Genomic DNA, 24206 nt, shown 5'->3' with positions numbered 1-24206 from the left:
TCATATCAGACATGAAATGGAGTTTTATGTATTACTTCTTGGCTAATAAGAGAAAATCTGTTAGGTTTTGGCCCTTTTCAACATCGAGATGCTAGTTTGATTAACAGTTGTTTCTATAAAACTATATATTGCAATATCCTTGAAGTAGGTACATGTATAATGTTTAATGTCAAGGGCAATAACTCTATATCCCATTGTCGCAAAATGTCCATTAAGACAGTAAGTATGACGACAATATTCTTAATTATGAGCGTATACAAAAGTTTAAAAAAAAGCTGAATCTATAAAGTGTTAGCGGACCTTTTAAGGTTAGCGATAGAGGCCTATATGAATCTTGCCAATAAATTCTTTTTGCAGTACTTACAGCATCTTACAAAGCTATTACGAACTTCGTATTATACCTTGACTGCAATAGTCACCATTCTTGTATCATGCAAGTCTGTAAATGATGCGATTTGATTGTACGCTAGCGAATACAGCCAATCAGAGGCCTCGACTAAAAGTCTGTGATCACAAAGCCACAATGTCGACAACTTTTCTATCGAGGGCTCTGATTGGCTACTTTGGCCTGTGAACAATCCAATCAATTCGCTGAATCTCGTGATACAAGAAAAGTGGCTATTGCAGTCAAAGCATAGGTACGAAGTTTGAAATAGCTTGAACATATACATGTACAAATAACATTGAATTCATGCCTGAATATTTCCAAAGAGATTCACAATTTCTGAGAACTTATAAAACAGCCAACAGAAATCTCATAGGTTTAATATAATTATATCACATACAAGAAAAACAGACAGAAATAAAATAATCTGATAGAGGTACATAGTCTTTGGACCATTAGAACACATTTTTAGCTACCATAACACTTGTTGATTTCAGTTTGGCAGTTTAGGATTTCTCTACACTCTTCACTTTTTATTGAAATAAGGCAAGAAGCGACAACAATTATATCCTTATAATCAAAGTTTTCATTTACGAACTCATTGGGCAATACCATGCAGTGTTCAATGAAGAAAAATTGATACTTGAGAATCCATTATGCTAACTGCCATTGTGGTTTCCGAGTCAAAGTCTGATTAGAAATTTTAAAGCCCAATTAATAAAGTGATAATCTTGGACTGACCACAATTGGGTTGATGCAAATTCCAACAAATTCAACCTAGAAAATAGGTCATTTAGAGTCACAATTTCTGGAAAGAAATTGTGCTAACTTACTCTATGTTATCATGAATAATTAGGGCCAAACCAAACAAAGATATTTTGTTGACAAAACAAGTAGCACCCAACATAGCTTTTAGCAAGTTTTCCAACTGAAGAGTAATTGGTCTATTTGCTTTTGATACATAAAACAAATAAACAATATAAGCCATATGCACAGCTCACAGACAATCACAAGCTTTAAAATTCTGTTTTTGTGAAAGAAACTTCAAATCTGAAAATCACAGTGACTGAGACTAAAAAAACACAATCTATATCAAAAACAAGGGCTGGATAATATTAGCTTACTGCCCAAGTTTGGTCTGAAATACATATCTACACAATCTCAAAATTAAAGTGGCAGTATGTGCATATTTTGAAATAGAATGTCATGGGACGAAAACTTATCGTAATCTGATAGTTTTCAAAAACATAACAAGCAAATGCATTCACAAAAGCAAGAATTACTCCCTGCATTGACATTAAAGGGATTGTAAAGAGTTTTTCTAAAAAAAATAAATTGTGTAAATTGATGCTATCAGTGTCGGTGATACACAATAATTTTAGAAAACCTCTTTACAATCCCTTTAATGAAAAGCCAGAATTTATTTCACAATGTTAACAAAATTGATAAATTTGTGTACAAAAGGAGAAAGAATTTGACACAATTCTTGTTAATTGGAATCCTGCTTTAATGACAAATATCTCGTCCATTTGAAAAATAAAATTATCAATAATTGTAGCTCTAACTATTAAGATCTGGTTATTTCTGTTTATGACAGTCTTCTAATAAATGGTCATAGGTATCGTCAGATACTGGTATAAACTGTTTCCTGCTGCGACTAAACATATAAACATCAGCAGAGTGTACATCAAACCAGAATGCATGTAAAAACAACTGCCCTGTCATTAGTTTTAACTTTAAGAAAGGATAAGTGGATATGTGATGTAATTGTTGAAGACAATTCACCTGAAGAATATAAAAAAAATAATTGACTTTGAATAAGTAACCAAACTGATTAAAACACAGATCTTGGGTTTTTTTTGTTGAAACAAGAAACAATACATCTAGATATGCATCTTAATCAAATCGAAAAGTAGCTGGATCTGTTTTACATGATAACATCAGAAGTTTCAAAGATTGTAACTAGGCATTGATATAAGAAAAAATACTACTAACAGGTTTTCCTCAACTCTTAAATACACTGAACTGAATGGCCAGAAGCACCACCCATGGCTTCAGAAATCCAGGACCACTATCAACACATAAGTAAGGCATACATGAAATTACCAAACACAATAAAAAATCTCTTACCTGAGAAAATTTATCTACGATACTGAATTTATTTTCTGGGTCAATATAAGCTTCAAAGCTTTTATAATTTTCAATGTCAAATTTGAGTGGTCCCATGAAATTATTATGTTCCTGTAACTGGTTAAATGCCTTTAATGTGTTTCTACCATGAAGTTTCAGCCACATTTCTAGAAAAGTTGTAGGAGATTTTGAGAATTCTTCAGCGACACATTTTTCATATAACATACTCACTGTCTGAAATAGATGCAATAATGCAATAATGTGGGCTAATGAAGACGGGCAACATCATGCAGTGTGCAATGAGGGAAATTTAGCCAGGAGAGCACGCACAGCCTGTAGCATGCAGGGCCTCAGTTTATTGGTTCAACTGAAGAAATTTGATAAGGTTGAATGCTGCATAGAAAATACATGTACCAAGATCAAGTACACACTATTCACTCGTTCATCACTAGCAGCTTGTTCCATGTAAGAACCATACGTAGTTTCTTATTGCACCAGTGTGAACATGAATAGATGCCTTCTGGCATGTATGTCACACAAAGTGTGGCCTGGATATCTGGACTAGGATTACTTTAAGAAGTAATAAAATACTTACTTTACAATCAGAATGACCACAGACAATGACATGTTTGACATTTTTTTGAACACAGCAGAATTCTAGCGCTCCAGCTTCAGTAGAGACTGTATCTGTATTTAATGTATCAGCATCTGGAATCATGTTCCCAACATTACGCACCATAAAATGATCCCCAATTTCATTGTCTAAGAACTTTGCTGGCAATACACGGGCATCAATGCAGGATATGACAATGGCTTTTGGCTGAAAGAAAATTGACATATAGGACCATACTGATATCAAACTACAAGTATGATATCTAGTTTTAGATATTTTTTCATAAAAAAAAAATTAGCTTCATTGGTAGAAACATTTTTCAAAATTCAGTGTTATTTCACTTACATCTTTAATTGAACAAACAGTCAAAATTGTCTTCCAGAAGTGTTTGCATTTCTCAATTTTCTAGTATGTACAGATTATATGCTTATTATCATAACATTAGCAATGCAAAATGAAAAGATATCTTCTCAAAGTATTTTAACCATATAATTATCATTTGACCTGTATTTTTGATTAATTTTCAAATCAAAAATATTAAAACATAACTGGAAACATGTTGTTACTCAGAGTTTCACGCTGTGTGATCTTCTGAATTTAAATTTCAAATTAATAAGTTATTTTATCACATCAACATCAATTGATATTGATAGTACAGTACTTAGTCTACAGACTAATCAAATTAACACATGGTAATAGCAACAAATTAGAATGGATCACATTCAAATAATAATTTGAATTTCCTTAATAATAGATCAAATCATACCCTATTGAAATGTGGTGGATCTAATATTTGCATTAATTAGTCGTTGAAATTGATAATATAGTAATATTCATCATGAAGCCATCCATTAATAGGCTATAACAATATTATCTTTATGAATACATTAGTGCAATGAATTGTACAAAATGTTGTACATGATTAAAGGGAAACAGCAAAGACAAAACCCAAAGATTATCACTCAAACATTTACAGTGTGTCAAACGAGTTTTTGTTAATCACAATTCATAAATTGTAGATCATAAAATAGCCGGTCAATTTTCATCGCTTCGAATCCCTAGGCATCTTTACATTATCAAGCTTGTACAAACTTTGTACTTATACTTTTCTTTTATCATGAAAGTTTGTAAATGAATGATTGGATTGTATTTGGATTGGATTTAATTTTTGTATCAAGCGCAATTATGTAGCCTGCCAAGATAGTTTTTTTTTTTTTTTTTGCTAGTTTCTTACTGATATATATTGAAAAAAACATCATTGATTAGTCTGTATTTTCATCTGTGAAAATGAGATTGAAAAATGAAAAAAAAGTTTCAAAACCTGTGCATTATAATGACTTTGATCAAGCCCTAAAATGAACAACACCACATAGTAGCCTACTTTGAGAGTAGTCATAAAGGAGAGATGTCACTTTATCATTTAAGCACAGCACACTCTTGGCAAAGAGTTGAAAATGACTCAACATTAAAGGGATTGTCAAGAGTATGTCTAAATCTTTCATGTGTACCAGTTATCAGTAACACTGATAGTATCAATTTGCACCATTCCAATTTTAAGCAGACTTTGGTTCCTCCAATTCCACTAAAACTATGAAAAAAGACTTCACTAAAAGTTAAGAGTCTTATGTGGTAAAGCATATTTGGCGATCAGTGATTTCATCATGCACTTAGTTTTACTGGAATTACAGGAACCACAGATGTCTGATTGAAAATTGGAATGGTGCAAATGGATACTATCAGTGTCCCTGATATACAAACAAAACTAAGACTACCTCTTTAGAATCCCTTTAATGTACTACAAATAATAAGATTTTGGACTTTGGATCCCAAAAAAAAAATGACAAGTGCATATTATCTGGTATTAATCAAATGAATTTTATTTGTTAATACAATTTTATCAAGTTCCATTTTTATGCAATTACCCTTTAGTAAGGAATTAAGCTATATTTAATGACCAAGAAATTGCATAAGGATAATTAAAAAAACATTTCTGAAACGGGCATAATAATGCTATGTTGTGTATTTACTATTTGACCGAAATTGAATAAAGAGTAGCACCAGTTCCTAGACACCGACTTACTGACAGACTAGTGCTGAACAACTAAATCTTACCTGGACATTCTTGTTGACCTCTATGAGCTGTTTTAGAGCTGCAGGTTTAGTGACATTGTTGTACCTGACAATTCCTTGCAGTATCTTTTCAATAACTGGCATGTTGATAGACGTGTGAATGAAAACGGAATAATATAACCATAACCTCTATGCATCAACCTTGACCTTTATTCTCTATCATCCAGATGTTATGTAGGTATTGTAGAATTTATCGACTCACCAATCGAAACTACTGTGACCTTTTTGAAAACGGGTGCGCCTAATTATGTAAATTTGGCAAAAAACTACAATATTATGGAAAGAGAATTTCAGTATTTTCATGTATATAATGTAATTAGTATGTAAATCCTTCATTATAAATATCTCACTTATACTTTGCTTTGAATGTGACAACAGACGAATTAGGACCAGTCTGATGATTATATTAATATTTCGGATCATTTATGGTTACAAAATGGCATCTAAATCGAAATTCATTGGTTACGTTTTTGCAAGATATTCTTCAGTGAGTTATCTCACGTGTTCAGAAAAACGTGTTTACATTTTGACAGAAATAAGTCAGTTTATGATCTCTGCCTATTAAATTTTCAAAATGTCTCGGAAGACATCAAATAATAAACTGCCGTCAAATTTGCCACAGCTTCAGAATTTGATAAAACGTGATAGTGATTCGTACAGGGATGAATTTCTTCAGCAATATCGGCATTATCAATCTCATATGGAAGTTTTTCGTCTTCAGCCATCTAAATTTGTGAAAACACTGAATGATTTGATAACATTTCTGGCCCAAGTTGCACAGTGCTATAGACAAGATTTGGAATCGTATCCACAAGAACTATGTGAACTCTTACAAAGTCAAGGCGTTGCCCTGGAACCTGGCATGCGAATGACAATTGTCAAAGCTCTTATTCTGATGCGAAGTAAAAATTTGATACCTGCCACCAAGATTTTGGAACTATTTTTCAAACTTTTTCGGTGCCAGGATAAAGTTCTTAGGAAAACGTTGTATAATTATATCATAACTGACATTAAAACTGTGAATTTGAAGCACAGAGATGCCAAACTGAACTCGACACTTCAAAATTTCATGTACACCATGTTACGTGACAACAATCATACGGCTGCCAAAATGTCTTTAGATGTTATGATAGATTTATACAAGAGAAATATATGGAACACTCCAAAAGTAGTAAATGTCATTTCCAATGGATGTTTGTCGAAAGTTACTAAAATTCTTGTCCCAGCTTTGAATTTTTTTATCGGCCATAATGAAGATGATGATGAAGAAGATGATGAAGATGGCAGTGATGCTGAAGGTGCAGAAACACGAGCTATTAAGCCAGACATCAAAAAGGCCAAAGCAAATTTGAAAATTGGTAAAAAGACTCGCAAACGATTGCGAAAGATTGACAAACAACTTAAACTTGCTAAGAAAAGCAGACAAAGCAGCAAGGCTGAAAATTTCAACTTTTCTGCCTTACATTTATTACATGATCCCCAAGAATTTGCAGAGAAATTATTTAGTAAATTACAAACAACAAATGAGAGGTTTGAGGTAAAGTTAATGATGATAGATTTGATTTCCAGGCTCATTGGCATCCATCAATTAATCATTTGCAACTTTTATTCCTTTCTTCAAAAATTTCTCAACCCTCGGCAGAAAGAAGTCACCAAATTGTTGTTATTTGCTGCCCAGTCCAGTCATCCTTTGGTACCGCCTGATATAATGGAGGATCTCTTAAAGACCATTGCTAATAATTTCATAACTGAACGCAATCTGAGTGATGCCATTGCTGTGGGTTTGAACGCAACCAGAGAAATATGTTCAAGATGTCCTCTGTCAATGACAGAAGAGTTGTTGCAAGATTTGGTCCAGTATAAATCACATAAAATCAAATCAGTGGTCAGTGCTGCTAGATCGTTGCTACAGCTCTTTAGGGAATCAGATCCAGAAAAACTAAGAAGGAAAGATCGAGGAAAACCTAATGAAGCCATCAGAGAAGTGACTACAAAGGTATATGGAGAAGTCCAAACTTTGGATTACATCCCTGGTGTTGAAGCTTTAAGTTACAAAGATGCTGATGATGATGAGAGTGAATCAGATGATGACGATGATGTCAATGAAGATATTGATAGTGTCAATGATGATGATGTTGCTGAGGATGATGAAGCTAAATCAACTGCTAAAAATGATGAAGATGATGACATTAAAGATGAAGGAACAGAGATGGATCAAGCTCCCAGATTAAAAGCACAAGAAATAATGGCGACTCGAATCTTAACTCAGGCAGAATTCAAACAAATTCACAAACGTCAAATGATGAAGCAGTTACGTGACAGACCTGGCAAGAAACGAAAATTGACAACATCAAATGGAGAATTACCTAATCTGTCAGCCATTGAAAATTTACAGAGAGGCAAACGACAGAAATATGAGAGAAAAGATGAAATTGAGTCTCAAAATGTATGGATATTTCAGAGTTATTTCTATTTTTTTTCAAATAGTGTTTTCGAATTTGAATTGAATTTTTTTCATTTCCCACTTCAAAGTAGAAAAGTTTTCCCCCTGTCAGTGATGCAGACAAGAAGGGCTGACACGGAAAAGCGTAAGGTCGTTTGGATGGGACAATAAATCGAGGCCCTATGTGCTACAGTCTGTGCACGTTAAAGATCCCTCGACTGTTGGAAATCATAAAAGAGCAGGCTAATGCCGCTGTCCTGGCAAAATTTCCCGTCTACATAAGCGCACATGGTGCAGAAAAGTAGGATGTAAAACTCCATTTCATTTCATTTATTTCAAAGTAGCAAAATGACAAACACAACAGATTTTTCATTCAAGATGGCACCTAGAATAGGTAAAAATAGTTGTCATATAAAGATGTCATGCATATCTTCAGGTTCTAAGCACAACTTATTTGGAAATGGGGCTAATGTTTGGACTGACTAAGCAAAGAAGGCAAAATCTACTAAGATGGAGCTCTCATGAACAAGTAAAATTGTAAATAACCTCATTAACATATTCTTATAATTTTAGGCTAACAAAGAAGAGAAAGAAAAGGCAACATACCACAAAGAAAGATCAAACCCATACGCCAGCACGACTAATAAAGAAAAGAGAAAGTCTAAGAACTTTTTGATGTTGCGTCCTAAAGCCAATCAGAGGAGAAATAAGAGATCATTTAGAGAAAAACAGGTTTTATTAAGAGATAACTTGTTGAGAAGAGCTAAATTAAGACGAAAAAAAAGAATTTAATAAAAATGAAATTGTTATTTTCAAATTTGTTCTTATTCTTTTTGGGATTTCTTTCCTATGTGTGTATGCAAATTGATGAGGTGTTGACTTGTCCGGTTTAGTAGGGGGATAATCGATGCCAACACACAAGGTCTCAGGGATTTTTTTAGCTTAGCCAAACAGTAACAGTATTCACAGTTGAAATTTGACCCTTTTATTCCATGTGTCCAGAATTATCTGCATTTGAGAGTCGTCTATCCTTGAGACAGGGCTACATATAGAAATATATAGAAAAGACATCTATAGAAAAACGAACCGAAATTCCTAGCTTGAGATTCTTAAAAAGATTTGTGATTTTTGTACATTTTTAGTACTATTTACATATATTCAAGACTCAAATCAACACCAAAAAAGGCACATCTGTCCCTTTAATAAAAATTCATAAGCTTTAAGTTTTAGATCAATCAATAAATGGGATGGAAACTTTCAACTCACAGTATTGTGTATGTAACTTCCAACTTGTCCCAAGGTCTCATCAATTCATCTAGATTATCAAGTAACAGCCAAACTATCCACTGAAAAGTTCCATTAGACCCATATACCTTGTGTATTTGCTACTTACATTTTCTACTGTATCCATTGACATATTACATATGGTGGTCATATTGATTAGTATATGCAGATTGTGACAAGATTACATTAGTTTTGTTAGTTCAAACATTTGTAAACAAAGTGTATTCTAAAATATATTTGCAGTTGGCAAGTAACTTATATATGGACAAGTTACAGAAAAAATTGGTTTGCTGGTGCCGAAAAAAACGAAACAATGCTAACTTTGTGCTAAAAACAAACAGTGCTTGTGCTTAAAACCTTCAACTTTTGTCCCCAAAAACCCATTCAACATGAACACAATAAATAAGATTTTGGTCAAATCTTTAATAGCATGAGATCAAACAATTAACATAATGATAAGGATACTATAGACACAAAAGTGCCAATGACTAAGGTTATAACTAAAGATAGAAGTTTCACTAAGATAAATGCTAAGGGAATATTATGCACTACATCAATGGTTCTAGGAAATACCTGGTAAAATAGGCTGGAACATATGGAAATTAAATAAATCTATATAAAGCAGTAATATTGCATAATGAAAAAGATAGCTTGCCAGGCAAAGTATTATATGCCCACTGGCAGCTTTGATTTTGAATAAAAATATTTAGCAGTACAGTAACAAACACTCACACTAAACTTCATCAAGAATTGTGCGTTTTAGAGTGTTAATGAGCAATTGTAGACTGACGGATGGACATGGAAATCGTCAATATACGCTAATTTCACGAGGGCGTATAAAAAAATATACAAATATCAAAGTTTGGCACACGACATTTTAACAAAATCACAAATATTTATAAAAGTAACTTTATATAAGTTATATACTTTATTGCTTTATAAAAGTAACTTTATAAGTTATATACTTTATAAAAGTAACTTTATAAGTTATACACTTTATAAAAGTAACTTTATAAGTTATATACTTTATAAAAGTAACTTTATAAGTTATATACTTTATAAAAGTAACTTTATAAGTTATATACTTAATAAATGCAATTTTATAAGTTATATACTTTATAAATGCAACTTCATAAGTTATTGCTTTTTAAAAGTAACTATATAAGTTATATACTTTATAAATGTTATACTTTATAAGTTATATACTTTATAAAAGTAACTTTATAAGTTATATACTTTATAAATGTTATACTTTATAAGTTATATACTTTATAAATGTTATACTTTATAAGTTATATACTTTATAAGTTAATTTATGTTAACTCTAACAGGTCTAATAGATTGGCTATATAAATAGTTTGATAGGAATTCAAATTGGAACACAATAAGGGATAATACTGTAAATATATCTGTCTTGCTCTTTGACTTAATACTTGCTTCACTATAGACCTACCCTCAAATCACAAACATACACCCATATACATATAATCAACTAGCAAGTACTATGCTTTTGTCACAGTTAGTTAAAATCAAACAACTGTGAAATTAAGATTTAATTGTTATTAAGAAGAAGATGTAATTGTAGAAATATTACCATTAATTTTCAGCAATGTTTCAATTCACGTACAGGAATCTTTCATCAAGCATAAACAAAATAGTGTTCTTACTATTGAACGACTTTAAAATTGTGCTTCTATTGCCCAACTAAGGGCATAGGAATATTTATATGTCTTGCATTAAGGGACATTTTACAGCATAAACTAACAAAAGAGAAAAAATGCGTTAGTATGTGGTTATTTGTGTAAAAAAAAGAAAAAATCCCAGAAAATTCCCCTGGAACTTTTCAAAATATAAACCCCAAAATAATTTTACAAACTTGCAAACAGACAAAAAGATGCACATTTCCCCCAAAAATTATCAAAACAAACAATTGCCCTAAACCTTAATCAAAAACGATCTAAGAATCACTTTCACCAACTGTAAAAATTAGTGTATATTATTGTTCAAGGTTTCAAAAGTGGTTTCCAGTCTTGATATGTGTATCAGGAACAATAAACGATTCTATAAGCGCCATTCTAATTTTTTTACCCAATTTTTGTCTCTGTTAAACCAAGGTATTGAACCAAAATGATGTCACTATTGCAAACACTAAAACCTTGTCACTTTTTTCTGGAATTGCAGAAACCTCAAATGTCGGACCAAAAATACAGAGGGCTGCAAAAAGAGCTGAAAGTGTCCCAGACACAAACACACGCCAGAAATCTCTAAAAATTTGTACATTTATAACTCGTCTTTGGAAGCAAACTCAACATTTGTATGTAACTTTTCTTTTTTAGGGACGACATCTTCAATTTCTTCAGTCTCTATGACTGTGGATTCTTCAGTATCAGAGAAATAGTTAGTTTCACCAGTATAATGGGTAGGATAAAGTAGCAATGGTTCTGCTGATAAACCAACTAAATTTCTTGGTTCAAATTGTATCATCCAGTCTTTCCTAAAATAATGATTTATTGTTATTTTAAAATTCTATTATATGCCATCGCATACCAAGAATCAACGGGTATATAAATTGATTTTTTTTAGCTTACAGGAACAGATGCGTCATTATTTGGGCCAATCATTCTTTAGTCTCAGAAACAGGAATTTTGTAGATGAGTAATAGTGTTCATAGCTCACTGTGGAAATTTGAGCCTTCAAATCCATGTGTCCAGAATTATCAGCGTTTGAATGTTAAAATGACGACTCGTCATTTTAAGATACTCTGTGATATATAGAAATAGTGAGTAAAATTCCTAGTTTGAATCATTTTTAAATCATTCTGTTGGATGTTTAACAAAAAACAAACATGGATATAACATACATGTGGTGTAAAGTAATAGGTAAAATATCTACCATAAAATATTAGAAAAATTTATAAATTCTGTTGGGTAATATTTCATAAAATAGACAAAAAACTTATGTTTGATATTTGATAAATACTTATTCAGGTGTTAAACTGACAGGTGTTCATTAAATAATATGGAATTCAAAACAAACAAATATTCAACTTAGATTTAATGTACGTTAAATAATATAAGTAAATATCGAACATCAAACTTACATTGACTTAGATTATAATATTGCTTATTTGGGACTGGAGAGTTTATTAATAACAGAACTTAATATTTAACTTACGTTGTTTTTATGTATTTTGATTATTCATCTCTAACATGCATTGAACTTACATAATGATATTGAAAAATACTGAACTTCAATTAATCAAATAATAAAAATAAATATTTCAATTAGTTGGGATGTTTAATAAATAATATAAGTATAAATATTAAACATTGGTTGGGTGTTAATTAAATAATATAAATAAATATTTAACTTACGTTGGATGTTTATTAAATAATATAGGTAAATATTAAACATTGGCTGGTTGTTAATTAAATAATATAAATAAATATTTAACTTATGTTGGATGTTTATTAAATAATATAGGTAAATATTAAACATTGGCTGGTTGTTAATTAAATAATATAAATAAATATTTAACTTATGTTGGATGTTTATTAAATAATATAGGTAATTATTAAACATTGGCTGGTTGTTAATTAAATAATATAAATAAATATTTAACTTACGTGGGATGTTTATTAAATAATATAGGTACGTATTAAACATTGGTTGGGTGTTAATTAAATAATATAAATAAATATTTATCTCACGTGGGATGTTTATTAAATAATATAGGTACGTATTAAACATTGGTTGGTTGTTAATTAAATAATATAAATAAATATTTATCTCACGTGGGATGTTTATCAAATAATATAAGTATAAATATTAAACATTGGTTGGGTGTTAATTAAATAATATAAATAAATATTTAACTTACGTGGGATGTTTATTAAATAATATAGGTAAATATTCATCTACTGGTATCATCCTATGTAATGGTTTATGAGACATTAACTTAACAGCCCCTCTATGAGATAACATATAACTTAAAGTCCAGTAAGAATAACTCGGCCATATCAAGGTTTCACTATTCTCTACCATTTTTTCACTATCTCTATCTAGCCGCTTTCGACCTAGATATCTACAAGGGAAAATAAGTAACTTAAGTAAGGGTCAACACATTTATTACTTTTATTGGAACCAATTTGGTTTATTGTCTAACTTTTGAGATAAGTCTAGGAAAATTGACTGGAACAGCAATTCAGAAACCACGGACATTGGACAAGAATGCCTGAAAGTTTTTCACTATCCATTATACAAATTAAATTTGATATCATTTCTTAATAATTGTACGGTAAAAGTAAATGTTTAGAAAATCTAGACCAAAATACTTTATTATATAATTGAGGGGACAGATGCGCTATTTCTTTAATCAATTGTACCTAGTTTCAGAAACGGGAATATTTAGTTAAGCTTATCAGTAATAGTGTTCACAGCTCACGGCCAAAATTTCAGCATTCAAATCCATGTGTGTCCAGATTTGAGAGTTTAAAAGATGAGTCTAAAAACGCATTAGAAATAAGAAAATAAATTCCTAATTCGAGATATTTTTAAAGGAATTATGTGATTTTCGTACATTTCTAGTACTTCTGAAGACTATATACATGTACATATTTTCAAGACATTAATCAACCCCAAAAATGGCGCATCTGTCCCTTCAAATAAATAAAATTAATAACAGTTATTCAATATAATACTTACACTAGATCCCAATTGGGTACTAATTTATCTACTTCATCCATTAAATGATAAAGTTTTCTTTTAAAATATGGCTCAAATCTCACATCATCTTCAAATATCAGAATCTTCTCATATTTCTTGGCTATAACCTGAAATGAAGTGGAGTATTACATCCTGCACAAATCCTTATTGAGAATTTCAAAACAAAAATTTTGGAAGTTTTCAATGAAGAAAATTTGGTAAATGCATCATCTCTCTCACTCTTCTTTGATTTAAAGGGACAAATGCCCCATTTTTTTGGATCAATTGTACCTTAGTCTCAGATACAGGAATTCTTTAGCTTAGCCAATCAGTAATAGTTTTCACAGCTCACCATCAAAATTTGAGCCTTCAAAGCCATGTGTATCTAGAATGACGACTTGTCAGTTTAAGATACTCTGTGATATATAGAAAAGATATATATAGAAATAGTGAGTAAAATTCCTAGTTCGAAGTATTTTTATAAGATTATGCAATTTTCATATATTTCAAGTATTTCTGAATACATATATTCAACATTTTTAAAGGAACGTCCAAAAATGGCCCGACTGTCCCTTTAATTAATCTTTGCAACACAAAAGCTTTACTTTTAACTTTGATACAACATTAAAGAATACTAACCTCTTCCCAAATGGTATAATGGCTTAGAAAACAGCCAATCTCACCCATAGTTAAGGCCCTAAAATCAAAAAAAAAAATTCAGAAAATTAACACAAGGATGTGGAATCACTTAAAACTTTTTATTTTTATGTCATGCTGCTGCTATGCGTTTCAGATATGAAACTCTCATCAGGACAATCCATATGTCATTCCCTTAAATGTCCACAGGTTTTTATCCTGCATGATTTCTTGTGCTTTTTCAGAACCAAACTAACTAATATTATTTGGGGGACATCTTGTAAATTATTTTTTGTTCTTTCATTTCAATTTCAAGGCACCTTAGGTCACTTTACACTGGTTTGCCAACTTTTGACCCCTTTCTGAGTTGATGTGGTTTTGATGATACTAACCTTCCCTGATAAGGATCAGCAAATCCTGGTAACATATCAATACCTAATTCATCTAAAAACGTATCATTTAGATTTCTGTCAAAATAAAAAAACTTAAATTAAGGTTTGAATCAAAAACAACTTCCATTAAAATAAATAAAATAAGTTAATTTTCTACCAAAATCAAAAAAACAACTGAGCATTCCAGACAAAATAACAATAATAAAAAAAAAAATGTTTCCCAGTCAGATCCTCTGACCTGCATAACTGAGAACGAACACCAGGTTGAAAAATCCAAAGATATTACCTGGACTTAAAAGCTTGAATTGATTCTTGAGGTCAGTCACCAAGTGCCAAAAGAATAGTTTAGTCCCCAAATTATATTCATGGACATTTTTTCTAGTTTATATATTACACTACTCACTTTCCATCTATTGCATCAAATAATTTGGCGTCAATACCCAAATCATATAAACTATGTACCATTCTCTCTCTTCTTTCTGGTCTTCTTAATAAATTAATCATATAAATCTAGAATAAATTAATCATATAAATCTAGAATAAATTAATCATATAAATCTAGAATAAATTAATCATATAAATCTAGAATAAATTAATCATATAAATCTGGAATAAATTAATCATATAAATCTAGAATAAATTAATCATATAAATCTAGAATAAATTAATCATATAAATCTAGAATAAATTAATCATATAAATCTAGAATAAATTAATCATATAAATCTAGAATAAATTAATCATATAAATCTAGAATAAATTAATCATATAAATCTAGAATAAATTAATCATATAAATCTATAATAAATTAATAATATAAATCTAAAATAAATTAATAATAAAAATCTAGAATAAATTAATCATATAAATCTATAATAAATTAATAATAAAAATCTAGAATAAATTAATCATATAAATCTATAATAAATTAATAATATAAATCTAAAATAAATTAATAATAAAAATCTAGAATAAATTAATCATATAAATCTATAATAAATTAATAATAAAAATCTATAATAAATTAATCATATAAATCTAGAATAAATTAATCATATAAATCTAGAATAAATTAATCATATAAATCTAGAATAAATGAATAATATAAATCTAAAATAAATTAATCATATAAATCTATAAAATAAGTAATTACATAAATCTCTGCTGGATATTTTGTAGTTATTATTTTTCAATTGAAGTTGCAAAATATATTTTGAGAGTGCAGGACTATTTATTGTTATTGTTAGATAATAAATTAACATGTAAATCTACAAAAAATATTGTCTATATAATAATTTAACTATATAAATCTACAAAATATAAGATAACCTACCTCATCAAAGCCTAGTTTACTCTGTGGTGTAGGTGGTACATAAACATGTGGAGATCTGTATAATTGTGGACCATCAACTGAAATATTTAATTAAAAATCAGACTGTTCTTCAAAAACTGGCAAATGAAGTTAAAAAAATCATCAGCTTAAAAACACCAGGAATGATTTAAATGGATGGGTGCGCCATTTTAGAGGGTTGATTTGAGTCTTGAGTATATGTAAATAGTCTTCAGAAGTACTAGAAATGTACGAAAATCACATAATTCTTACAAAAATATCTCAAACTAGGAATTTTCTTTTCCTACTTCTATAGATGTCTTTTCTATACATGGCATTCTCATAAAAAGGATGACTTGTCTTTTTAACTTTTAAATGCGGATAATTCTGGATACACATTGATTTGAAGGCTCAAATTTCGATAATGTGCTGTGAACACTCTTACTGATTGGTTTAGCTAAAAAATTTCCGTTTCTGAGACAAAGGTATTATTGGTCAGTAATTCAAGATGACTTACCCATTGCTTCTAATTTAACATAAGTAAACTGATCTCTTTCATCACTTAGTGAGTACTGCCAGTCTAATGGTACCATAACTTTACCGAAATACTGTGTATTTAAAACAAACATTGATATACCTACAAATAGAGAGAAAGTTTAGATACAAGAGATGTCAATTCAGTGAGATTCGAAAAATAAAATAGGCTTTTAGGCTCTACTATTCTGCTTGGGAAAAACACACAGGGCCTTGATCAGCCATTTCAATCAGCCTAAATGACATGGAGAAACGAATTTGAAAATCCTAAGGCACCATTCCTATTTTCAGTCACAGGTCTATAGATCTTGCTTTGCACTAAAACTGAGATTCTTATGATGTTACTATTGCAAAGGCAACTTTTGCCATAGTTATGTCATAAAATGATTAGTTTTATTGGAGTTGCAAGAACCACAGACTTCTAATATAATTCATGGTATCAAAATTCTACAGAACACGATTTAAAAAAGAATCTGGTAAGATTATTGATGGCAAGTGCAGTAAAATGAGGAAAAAACATGAAACTAAACATCAAATCTGCATTTTCATCAGATTAGCTTTAAGACTTACCTGCTGCTTTAACAGAATGAGCGAATATGATAATGTCGTCATAAGGTCCCTTATATTTAGGTGGTGATGGGGAATAGGCTAGAAAATCTGTAGCACTTCGTCTTAAGTCTACTAAAAATATGGAATGAACCATTGGTACTTTATAACACCCTCTGATCTTTAAATCTACCATCTGTATATATTCTTTAGTTCTAACATAGTAACCCTAAAACAAACAACAAATTTGTCTATTTTTAAGGGACAGTTGCACCATTTGGGGAATTGATTTGAGTGTTGATTATATGTATATAGTCTTCAAAAGTACTAGAAGTGTAAGAAAACCGCATAATTCCTTTAAAAGTCGTCATTTTTAACATTCAAACACAGATAAATCCAACACACATGGATTTCAAGGCTCAAATTTCAATGGTGAAACACTATTACTGATTGGCTAAGCTAAAATAATTCCCATTTTTGAGACTAAGTTACCATTGGTCAAAAAAATGGTGCATCTGTCCCTTTAACTTCTGTGGAATTTTCAAAATGCACACTTATAATACTTTTTGTCCCATGAAAAAAAAAGCCTAATTGCTTTTCCTCTCCTGAGAACAACACTACCAGGAGGTAACTGAGCACTGTGGCGTATCCATTTATTTTATTTGTCCAACAATACATACCTTTTTATCCATGCCACCCCAGAAGTTAGAATAGTAACCAATAATACTGGCATTCATCATTGGTGCTATGATGGTTCTGAAACAAATATATTTGTATACAGCACAGAGATAATCACTATCAGAACTAAAATAGCTTCAAGTGTATTGTCTTATGTTCGAATCTTGGTATGAAAGAGTCATCTGCACTCATAATTCTAGTCAACCCAGCTGTAAATGTGTACTGATAATCCAGGGAAGATAATGCCAAGACGTGTGACCAAGGACCAGCAGGTCAAAAGGATCCTTTGTGAACCTAAGTGTTATCCTTGTAAAATAGAGTTGTTTCTTTTTAATGTATCCATTTATCTGAGATGCCACCATTTAAAACACTGCTCAATGAATGGCTATTTGTTGCTCTTTAAGATCTAAGAATTTTTTATTTTGATCATTTCCCTCAACTAAAAAGAAACTCTATATTTTATGGTTCAAAACACTCACAAAACCTATCATTGATAATCAAGTGGCATAAGTCATATCTGTATCAAAATACAACTTACTTTTCTTGTTGCATAAGTAAATGAAGCGTTCTGTTATTTTCTATAATAACATCAGAATCTAACATCTGAAATAAATAAAAAATCTAAATGAAAACTTACAAAACAATATGAATCGCGAAAGAGAAAAATCTTTGAATAAGGCACTTTATTCTGTAGCTAATATTGTACAAGCTGATCTGCTCTGTATGAATAATCAAAATAACTGAATGGAAGAAGAAATAATTTTCAGTATTCAACTTACCATAAAATAATCTGCCCATTTTTGTCTGGCCATTTCTAAAGCTTGTTGTCTCAACTTAATAACATGTTTAAATCTTTTCTTCGTCCAATCATTAGTAGATCTTTCATCAGAGTAGCCTTTCAAATTGAAAAAATGAGTTTGAAAAAAAAAATTCTATGAATCAATTTTGATTAAAGGATTTTAACTTCTCTGTTAGTCACATTATTGAAAGCATAGCCCAAAATTGTAATTTTAATTCTGACATTGGGACAGCATATTTTTTTTCTAAAATATGTGGGGCTTTGGGGTATTGTTACAAAAATAATAACTTGTAAAGGTTGTGAATCTTAATGATCAACTTCTATCTGACAGGTAAATACAGGGAAATACAAGAGCCTGCAGATTTGGTCAGAGTTTCACTGACTAAATTAGGTGTTAGCTTGTTGAGGCAAGGCTTAATAACTTTTCTGTAACATCTGCTGCCACTCTGGATCTGAATTGGTTCACTTGGAACCCCAAGTTTCTTGGTACTATCCCCTATTACTACCGGTACTCGCAGTAAACAAACCAATCAGTGTTGTTTATTTGAATCCATATTTAGTGTATTTACCCCACATTTCCTGATTACAAGGACCAGAAGTCATACTCAGATATTGTCTTCCTGCCATTATTACAATAAATTTTATCATAACAGCAACTTTCCTTCAGTTAATCACTTCCTTCAAGAAGACATTTTATATCTTAAGGAATGCCGATTGTTTCACTAACAATGATCTTGCTAAAGCCATGGCAAAACTTATCACGACTGGCTTTAAATGGAGTGTCAAGAGGTTTTCTAAATGTTGTATGTACTGATAGCATCAATTTGCACCATTCCAATTTTCAGTCAAACATCTATGGTTCCTGCAATTCCACAAAAAATAAGTTATCTGATGACGTCCCCAATCGCAAAATATGCTTATCACATAAGGACTTTGCGATTAGTGACTTTATCAAACACCTAGTTTTAGTGGAATTACAGGAACCACAGACGCCTGAATAATAATAGAAAAGGTGCAAATTGTTGCTATAAAATGGCTAAGTTTAAAAGACTTTTGACTGAGGTCAAATCCACGGGGGAGCTATGGTAAAATTTCGAGGATCATTTTCACAGAAATAATAGAAGTATGGATACTCCTTACCTTTTCTCTTACTATTAATAATGACATCAACATTATGATATTGATGTTGAACCCCAGCCAACCATTCCTCTAAAATCTCTGATGAATTATCTTTATTATGATCACTTCTTATCCTAGAAAATAAAAATTATAACCATATTTTTAACAATATATGTAGTAGTAACACATTGCATTTTGTAAAAAGAAAAAATAAACTTGCCTATGAGAATATATCATGGGTAACCGCTTGAAACCTCGTATATGCCATATTTGGTCATTTTGACATTTTGGTACCATTCAAACGCTTGTAAAAGCGTGGATCTTATGATCAAAACCTCTTATTCTTAGCTTGATTGTAAATACCCCAAAAACAACCAACTAACACGTATAAAAACAGTGTAAAATATTATATTGTACGAGGTTCAATATTCCTTTTTCTGGGATGAGAATGAAAAACCTCATATACTGTACTATTATACGAGTTATTGGTTTAATAGGTCGAAGAACTCAAAGTGTTTTACGAGGTTTAAATTTTCAAGGAATGAAAACCACGTATAGCGGTAAAAGAAATGGTAAAAAACGTATTTTAGCAAAATACGGTTAAATAGTCTTTTTGCATTTTTCTTGAAAAGTAATTTTGAATCATATATCGTTATATGCGATTTCAAGAGGTCACCTACAATATGCATAAGCTTATTAAAGAAGAGAGAAGTTTTAAAGCATTTTTATGTGTATCAGGGTCATTTATGGCCTCTATTTGCATCATTTCAATATTCTGTCATTAAGCTTAAAATGTTTAAAAGTATATAACATCACTATAGCAAAAGTTGCTAATAAATTCTAAAAGCCTTTGTGATAGCTACATCATGAAATGCTTAGTTGAGTGGAATTGCAAGTCCCAAAGACGTCCGACTGATAATTGGAATGGTGGTAATCAATGCAATCAATGTCTCTGATGCACATAAAAAGTTTAGAAAATTTCTTTACAATCATCCAAAATAAAAGTAACAGCAAGGCCTATAAGTGCATATCATTTTCAATTAGCTTATACTTTGACAGAAAGATACAGTAACGATAATAAGTTATTAGTGAAATCAGCTTAATTATGCAAAAATAAAAAAATTTTTACAAGGCATAATTGCAAAAAAAGCTCTTCAAAAATTCATTTTCTCCAGCTATTGGCATTAAATCAAGCTCATATTCATTAAGTTGAAGTATGACCCTCTTTTTGACATTTGCCTAATTTACTGACTGTCTGATGAGAAAAGTCAAGATCCAGATAGTAAATACATCACTGGTATGGTACTTTACTAATTTAAAAACCAATGACTTCTATTCAACCATTCCTGATTCTGATTTCACATTGGTGGGAAAGTAAGTGTTCTGATCAAATTTTCGCAAATTTCAGGTACGAGAAATAAGTGCCAAAAAGTGTCCCTTAGAATTTCAAGATATAGAAAATCTCCTTGAATAACATTGATGAAAATGGATTCAATGACAACAATTATTTTATCTCCACTGAATCAGGCATTTTCAATAGAACTTTTCATCAAATTTCATGCAGACCTTGCCGATATTAAAATGAAACTATCATAATTATGTAATATCTGCATAACATATCAGACTGTCCAGACGAATGCTATTATTGTCATCATTAATATTGACAATATCTTATTTAATCGTACAGCACCAGTTGTCAAAATTTCATTCTGAAAAGAGACACATTACTGAAAATTAGCTGTATTAACTAATTGACATCTAGACACATGTGTACTTTTAATCGTACTTACCACAGTGTAATTCTGTTCTTTGGATAGTCGAGCTTTTCAATATGACCCAAAAACCATGGCAAAGTATGAGCCTTATTTCGGACTAAAAAGGCAATAAGCACGGTTGGTGGATGAACTTCTTTGTCTTCTAACGAGTGACATCCTTGAAATATCTGTTCAATCACCATTAAACTAACAACAACACAGCACAGATATAATATTCCTCGAGTTTTCAAAGAAAGTTTATTGGAACCACTTGCCATGTTGTTAATGTCGGCCATCTTTAAAACTGGCACTCGATATCTCTACTTTGCAGATGTAAGGGGCGTGGTTTAAAGACAAATGATTGACATTATTGTGGAATGCAGTTTTCCGAAAAAAAAGTCCACTGACTCGAAATATATCCAAGAAGTATCGAAGATTGATTTACTTATAATGTTACTGCCGTTCGAGGTAGTCGAAGGGCAAGCTTAAATAAATTAATAACACGGTACCAACAGCGGGCATAGTTTGAATGTGTAGGTAAAAGCTATTTCCTGAAGGAAAGGGTTTGTCTAAATACCGCAATGTGTTGTAATACATACGATACAGGCCTTATCATTCTACAGTCATGACACGTCCACAACTAAATGATACCAAAATGAATTGCTTATAGATTGACACATCAGCAATCTAAAGTATAGTAATCGATAACTTACTAAGCAAGGTAAAATAAAAAACGCCCACGGAATTCTATGAAAGAAGCACAAACATCTGTCCTACTATATAACACACATAAACGTCTTCCACGCCAATAGGTAATGTTAGGCATACATTGAAAAAGATTAATACTAACAATATGTTATGCAAGGAACAAAATTTTAATCGGGATGAAATGCTGAATGGCCAGTACCAAAATGAGACGAACGGCCAATATCTCAAAGTAGAAAAAAATGGATCAGAATTCCAGATCTGAGGGTGAAGCTGAAGGAGTTTTCTTTTCTCTTCGTTTCGTTTAGACGTATCTGTAATAAGTAAGGATATTTGTGTAGGCCTACCCAAGTATCAAATATAAATGGGAAACCAATCTGAGAGTGAAGAAATCTCGGGTCATAAAAACCATACTAGTAATGGAAAATGTTCAAAGGGACAGATGCGCCATTTTGGGGGGTTGATTTGAGTCTTTGAACATATGTAAATAGTCTTCAGAAGTACTAGAAATGTACAAAAATCGCATAATTCTTTCAAAAATACTTCAAATATGAATTTTACTCACTATTTCTATATACGTCTTTTCTATATATCACAGAGTATCTTAAATTGACAAGTCGTCATTAATTAACATTCAAACGCGGATAATTCTGGACACACTTGGATTTGAAGGCTCAAATTTCAACGGTGAGTTGTGAACACTATTTCTGATTGGCATAACTAAAAAAATTCCAGTTGCTGAGACTTAAGTGTGATTGGCAAAAAAATGGCGCACCTGTCCCTTTAAGAAATAAAAATGTATTTTTTCAGTGTTTATGTATGTGTAGGCTTTGGTTCTATCTTGATCAGGCGTCGGACGGGAAATCCAATGAGTAGGCCTACATGTATAATAACAAAATTTTTAAATGTCGTCAATACACACACGAAGTCATAAAACGTCTTTTAAATTCCTTGAAAATATTAATTCCTACTTGAAAAAAGGTATATTAAACATGCCAACTCTATTCTATGGTTTTAAAAAGGTAGAAAAACACTTTGTTTTGGTGATAGTAATAACACTCTATTTACATAACAAAAATACTTCTCATTGCTGAGTCATAAAAGAAAAAAAGTTTCGTGACAATTTAAGTCTTTATCCCATTTCTTTTACCCTGTTTACAAAAGGCTGTAAGGATTGCGGATTGTGATGTTAAAAAATGCCTCCTTCACACCCTATCCAACAGATTAAATTCCGACTTAAACTTTCTTTGAGAAAGAATCCCAAGATTTGCTGTATTAAGCAAGACAAAACTGATGCACTTTCGGATCGGAAGAAAGTTTAAATAAGTGTGTTTATCGGTGTCTTTAAAGGGACCGAAAGGCCATTAGCAGGGGTTTGATATGGGTTTGAAATATATGTAAATAGCCTTAGGAAGCACTTGAAATGTACGAAAATCGCATAATTCTGTCAAAATACCTCAAACTAGAAATTTAACGTTCTATAGCTATATTTGTCTTTTCCATGTATCACAGAGTATCTTAAAATGGCGAGTCGTCATTTTAACTTTCAAACGCGGATAATTCTGGACACATGGATTTGAAGACTCAAATTTCTACGGTGAGCTGTGAACACTATTACTGACTGGTTTAGCTAAAAACAATTAAAGTATAATTGATAAAAAAAAAATGGCGCATCTGTTTCTTTAAAGGGATATAGTTATTCTAATAACTTACTGTTATATTGCTCTGACGCCCAGACTATACCTGTCGATGACGAGGATATACGTCGAAACTCCCCCCCCCCCCCCCCAACCGTAACACTAAGAATAAAGGAAGACATGAATTTGAACTATTTCAGATGACCGTATACAGTAAGAATATAAGCGTAGACTGGTCTTAAGCTGGGCGGATCTTAGTTCTTTCCAAAATTTGTGAAACAAGGGCGGTGAAATTTCCAAATTTAATAAATTTAAGTTATGTTACGAGTTGATAACGGAACTTCGTGACTTAAGGAGTAGGTTCGGACGTCCGTATTGATGTTGGTA

General features: G+C 31.3%; 2 protein-coding genes across 2 annotated transcripts; both read right to left on the bottom strand.

Annotated features, from left to right (window-relative positions):
* Window positions 1-1963: 1963 nt before the first annotated feature.
* LOTGIDRAFT_116181 (hypothetical protein) lies at window positions 1964-5342 on the bottom strand (the record flags this gene model as incomplete). The annotated part of the gene is made up of 4 exons (XM_009055060.1): window positions 1964-2170; window positions 2516-2749; window positions 3111-3335; window positions 5241-5342. 4 exons carry the CDS (start codon window positions 5340-5342, stop codon window positions 1964-1966), a joined length of 768 nt encoding a protein of 255 aa, XP_009053308.1.
* Window positions 5343-5788: 446 nt separating this feature from the next.
* Window positions 5789-21765, bottom strand: LOTGIDRAFT_231876 (hypothetical protein). Its single transcript, XM_009055059.1, has 15 exons — window positions 21514-21765; window positions 19745-19857; window positions 18585-18700; window positions 18344-18408; window positions 17808-17883; window positions 17152-17356; window positions 16565-16684; window positions 16051-16127; window positions 15121-15227; window positions 14718-14792; window positions 14329-14386; window positions 13690-13817; window positions 12866-13069; window positions 11356-11479; window positions 5789-6958 (listed from the first exon to the last, which is right to left on the bottom strand). Exons 1-15 carry the CDS (start codon window positions 21753-21755, stop codon window positions 6908-6910), a joined length of 1761 nt encoding a protein of 586 aa, XP_009053307.1. The 5' UTR covers window positions 21756-21765; the 3' UTR covers window positions 5789-6907.
* Between the last annotated feature and the right edge of the window lie 2441 nt (window positions 21766-24206).

The sequence above is a fragment of the Lottia gigantea genome (assembly GCF_000327385.1).
Source record: "Lottia gigantea unplaced genomic scaffold LOTGIsca_23, whole genome shotgun sequence".
NCBI lineage: Eukaryota > Metazoa > Mollusca > Gastropoda > Lottiidae > Lottia > Lottia gigantea.
The sequence above is the reverse complement of the archived record's forward strand: the minus strand, read 5'-3'. Positions and strand labels throughout refer to the sequence as shown.

Excerpts from the sequence above, each read along its gene's own strand:
- LOTGIDRAFT_231876 (XM_009055059.1), bottom strand. The coding sequence starts at position 21,755 with ATGGCAAGTGGTTCCAATAAACTTTCTTTGAAAACTCGAGGAATATTA. Across the intron at positions 16,685-17,151 it reads TCATTCTGTTAAAGCAGCAG|GTATATCAATGTTTGTTTTA; the intron begins GTAAGTCTTAAA and ends CTCTATTTGTAG. Across the intron at positions 13,818-14,328 it reads ATTATACCATTTGGGAAGAG|GTTATAGCCAAGAAATATGA; the intron begins GTTAGTATTCTT and ends ACTTCATTTCAG.